This window comes from Oncorhynchus clarkii, chromosome 31 (genome assembly GCF_045791955.1).
Source record: "Oncorhynchus clarkii lewisi isolate Uvic-CL-2024 chromosome 31, UVic_Ocla_1.0, whole genome shotgun sequence".
NCBI lineage: Eukaryota > Metazoa > Chordata > Actinopteri > Salmoniformes > Salmonidae > Oncorhynchus > Oncorhynchus clarkii.
In genome coordinates this window covers 19,603,751-19,608,623 of record NC_092177.1, presented here as the reverse complement: position 1 = coordinate 19,608,623, position 4,873 = coordinate 19,603,751, and the positions used below count along the sequence as shown (strand labels likewise).

General features: G+C 41.2%; 1 protein-coding gene across 1 annotated transcript; it reads left to right on the top strand.

The window, feature by feature from the left end:
* Nucleotides 1-239: 239 nt before the first annotated feature.
* Nucleotides 240-3,493, top strand: LOC139390682 (SLIT and NTRK-like protein 4). Its single transcript, XM_071137975.1, has 2 exons — nucleotides 240-339; nucleotides 950-3,493. Exons 1-2 carry the CDS (start codon nucleotides 289-291, stop codon nucleotides 3,491-3,493), a joined length of 2,595 nt encoding a protein of 864 aa, XP_070994076.1. The 5' UTR covers nucleotides 240-288.
* Nucleotides 3,494-4,873: the final 1,380 nt, after the last annotated feature.

The following is a 4,873-nucleotide window of genomic DNA, read 5'->3' as shown; positions in this document are numbered from 1 at the left end:
TGTTCCAGCAGCACCATTCGTTTTATTTTCCTCTATCGTGAACTGGAGAGAAGTTGTTTTGCAGTCACTTCAGCTGCTCGCCTTTTGTCCCTGCTTTCTTAATAACGCTGAGGTGGGCACCGTGTCTTTAGCTCATTCCGAACTGAAATGCTTCATGGAGATACAACAACATTGGGAACCCTACGAGATAAATATATTTTTTAACAAGTGGAGCCTGTCAAGAAGAGACGCATAGGCTGAAATCTGAGCGATAGCCTACCTACGTCTGAATGGGAGCACCGCGTCTCAATGCACTGCCAATGTCCGTTTCTCAAGAAACCACATTTGCAAACGCTTACGGTAAGTCTTCTGTTATTTGGTTGAAAAGCTTTAATATTCATTCTGTAGCCTACATTGTTCATATGTTTAATTATAATATGGGTTGATCCGCCTGGGGCACAGGCTTCATGGGATGTTTTAGCCCACAATATGTCAGCATAGGATGCAGTAGCATATATATTTTCTACTCTTTTTGTTATATGCCCACAAAATTGACGCACTACTGTAATATATAATGGTGATTTCAATTATGTTTTGTAACATTATGGATCAGAAGGAGATTCTGGTTTTAAGGCTTCTATTATTAGACTCTTATTATTCGTCTATCATTAATATGGTTATTATTATTATTATTATTAATATTATTAGTATATTATTATTAATACTATTTTTAGGTTAAAATGGTACTTGATGGCTGTATTGCTATAGATAAATGGGTTGATTTGCGTACATTAAATTAGCCTGGTGTATAGACAAAGCATTACTAACATCAGCAGTAGGCATACACTAACTAACCATTACTAACATCAGCAGTAGGGCATATACTATCTAACCATTAATGAAGTACTGTCTGTATGTATAGTACCAGTTTGTGTTTTGATTGTTTGTTTGTTTGTTTTTCCTCTCAAAGGTTACTAAATGGTTTTCTGGGGGATTTATAAAAGGCAAAATGCTGCTTCTAGTTCTGTTGGCCTTTTTCGTATCGAGTACGTTTTCTGACTTGGATTCTGACCTCTCAGCGGAGACCTGCAGCGCCTGTTCATGCATGTCCATCGAGAACGTCCTATATGTGAACTGTGAGAAAATAACTGTGTACAGACCTACCCAGCTGCTGCCCCCGGTCTCTAGCCTCTATCATTTGAATTTCCAAAATAACCTATTGATCGTCCTTTACCCCAATTCCTTTCTCAATTTCACACACGCAGTCTCTCTTCAACTGGGAAACAACAAACTACAGAACATCGAGGGAGGGGCCTTTTATGGCCTTAGTTCATTGAAACAGCTGCACTTAAATAACAATGAATTGAAGGTGCTCAGAGCTGACACTTTCTATGGGATCGAAAACTTGGAATACCTCCAGGCTGACTACAATTTGATCAAGTATATTGAAAAAGGATCCTTCAACAAGTTGCATAGGTTGAAAGTTCTCATTCTGAATGACAATCTAGTCCAGATCCTTCCTGATAACATTTTTCGCTTTGCCTCCCTTACACATTTGGATATAAGAGGAAACAGGATCCAGAAGCTACCATATCTGGGAGTTTTGGAACACATTGGACGTATAGTGGAATTGCAGCTCGATGACAACCCATGGAATTGCACATGTGATTTGTTACCCTTGAAAGCTTGGTTGGAGAACATGCCCTATAACATTTTTATTGGGGAAGCTATATGTGAAACGCCTAGTGACCTGTATGGACGACTGTTGAAAGAAACAAACAAACAGGAGCTGTGTCCCATGGGAACAGGTAGTGACTTTGATGTAAGGATGCCCCCTTCACAGCCAGAAAATGGCCGAACAACATCCGACAAGGCCCCCACTACGATACCGCCCATAGCCACCAAAGCTCCCAAAACAACAAACCCATCAAAGATTTATGGTAACGGGATTGTTGGTTTACCCGGTTTGAATAAAAATATTCCAATTATGTCCTATCAAACAAGAACCCCACCTCTCTCCTGCCCACAGCCTTGCACCTGCAAAGCTCACCCATCAGACTTTGGCATCAGTGTGAGTTGCCAAGAGAGAAGTATAAACAATCTAGCAGATATCATTCCCAAGCCACCAAATGCCAAGAAGCTCCACCTGAGTGGAAATTATATCAGAGATATCAGCCCAGTTGATTTCCAAGGCTTTGAGGGTTTAGATTTATTACATTTGGGCAGCAATCAAATAGTCACAGTTCAAAAAGGGGTCTTTGCCAATCTGACCAACCTGCGTAGGCTTTATCTCAATGGGAACCAACTAGAGCAGCTGCATCCTGAGATGTTCCTTGGGCTCAGTAACCTCCAATACTTGTATCTAGAATACAATGCCATACAAGAGGTGTTAGCAGGGACATTTGACTCCATGCCAAATCTGCAGTTGTTGTATCTGAACAATAATGTGCTAAGGAGCCTCCCTGCCTATATCTTTGCTGGCGTTTCCCTGGCTAGGCTAAATCTTAAGAACAACCATTTCATGACTCTGCCTGTGAGTGGTGTCCTAGACCAGCTGAGGTCTCTCACTCAAATTGATCTGGAAGGCAATCCCTGGGAATGCTCCTGTGATTTAGTGGCTCTGAAACTGTGGCTGGAGAAGCTGAATGACGGAGTGGCTGCGAAAGAGGTCAAATGTGCATCCCCAGTTCAGTTTTCCAATATAGAGCTACGGCTGCTGAAAAATGAGATCCTGTGCCCCAAACTTATAGCTAGGCCCCCTTTCATCCTGACCAGTACTACTCCGGTGGTGACCTCCATGTCCCCAGCAGGGGTGGGCAAGGCCCCTCCAGGTGGTCCAGTTCCCCTATCCATCATGATTCTCAGTGTCCTGGTGGTGCTCATCATCACAGTGTTTGTTGCTTTCTGCCTCTTGGTGTTCGTGCTGAGGCGCAATAAGAAGCCAGCCGGACGCCAGGAGGGCATGGGGAACCAGGAGTGTGGCTCCATGCAACTCACGCTCAGGAGACACAACAAATCGAACAAGAAAGATGATCTGGGAGGGGAGACGTTCATCCCCCACACTATCCAGCATATGAACAAGAGTCACACCTGTGGGATTAGAGACTCTGAGTCAGGCTTTAAGTTTGCTGACTCCCAGAGACAGAAAATAATCCTGCTCAACAGCGCTGACCAAGACAAGGACTCACTGTCCTCCCTGGATCCACGCAATAAGAGACTGAGCACCATTGACGAGCTGGATGAGTTCCTGCCAAGAGAATCCAACATGTTTATTCAAAACTTTTTAGACAGTAAAAGGGGGGATTTCAGCAGTATAGGGGGGAGTGGGTTTCAGATCCGTTACCCAGAGAAACCACAGGACAAAAAGATGAAGAAGTCACTAATAGGGGGAAACCATAGTAAGATAGTAGTGGAACAAAGGAAAAGTGAGTACTATGAACTTAAAACTAAACTTCAAGGTACACCTGACTACCTTCAGGTTCTGGAAGAACAGACTCAAATGAGTCAAATGTAGGCTGTCTACCCCCCCCCCCCCCCCTCCAATGACAAAAGTGCCTTTTGGAAAAGCTTAATGACCAATGGATATACTGGACAGGAGGCTCCAGTCAGATAACATGATTTCCCGAGAATCAGTGGCTCTGTTGCAAATACAGACTTTCCTCCTGATGTGGTGATGCCATTATAACATGTATTAATATCACATTATACCACAAGACATCCTTAAGAGACAATTGTAGTATTTTGCTGCTATTGAAATTGGTACTTATCAGATTTTTTTTCAACCAAATCATGGGTCATGAAAACAATGTTGACTGTACCTCATCATAGCTAGTGATCCTTCTGCAGTGTTTTTGTGGCAATATGGGATCAGTATTTTCAATGAATGAACTATCATATGGTGACTTTACAGTTCCCCTGGGAATATAACGTGGTTGGGATCCTCCACTTGCAGACTCTTACCATCTGCCTGGATTATAACTGGTCACTGCTGGTCACTGCTGGGGAACCTGACGCCTTGGTTTCACTAAGAAAAGGCACGTATGAACCGAACAGCAGATTTGGAATGATTCCATGACTTGTTTGTGTAAAGAGCCATGTTAATAGTGTTTGAATTAAATGTGGTTCCTCTGGATATGTTTGGGTATGGCACATGTCGGGACATTTTTTTTTAAGCCCAAGAAAAACAGCTGCTTGCCATGTAAGCATACCTGGATTTATTTTGTACGTCTACATTATTTGTATCTGTGGGACAGTTTGTAAATTACAACAGAAGACAAAACAACTATACCTATAAAAGACAAAACATGTAGAAAAAAAGCAACATTAAACAAACTGAATATTGATGACCCCTGTCAATATATATGATTGATTGCCCCTGTCAATATATATGATTGATGATCCATGTCAATATATATGATTGATGATCCATGTCAATATATATGATTGATTGCCCCTGTCAATATATATGATTGATGACCCTGTCAATATATATAATTGACGACCCCTGTCAATATATATGATTGATGATCCATGTCAATATATATGATTGATTACCCCTGTCAATACATATGATTGATGACCCCTGTCAATTTATATGATTGATGACCCCTGTCAATATATATAATTGATGACCAACTGTCAATATATATGATTGATGACCAACTATCAATTGGTAGTACATTTAACTAATTTATTTATTTTTCTATGCAGGATTATTTAAAGATTATTGGTACTATTTAAAAGTGAAATGGATATTTAGAATGCATAAGCAAGACAGGCCCAGATCTCACGCCACAAATGATTTCTCAGAGTAACTGTTTCTGTTTTCTGAGTCTTCATGAACTCTACTGATGGCCTGAAAGGGGACTAGAGATGGATGTTATTTCACTATGAC

What these genes read in the sequence shown, in the direction of transcription:
- LOC139390682 (XM_071137975.1), top strand. Translation starts at nt 289, where the DNA reads ATGCACTGCCAATGTCCGTTTCTCAAGAAACCACATTTGCAAACGCTT. An exon ending in CACATTTGCAAACGCTTACG is followed by an intron (nt 340 to 949) that starts GTAAGTCTTCTG and finishes TTCCTCTCAAAG; the next exon opens with GTTACTAAATGGTTTTCTGG.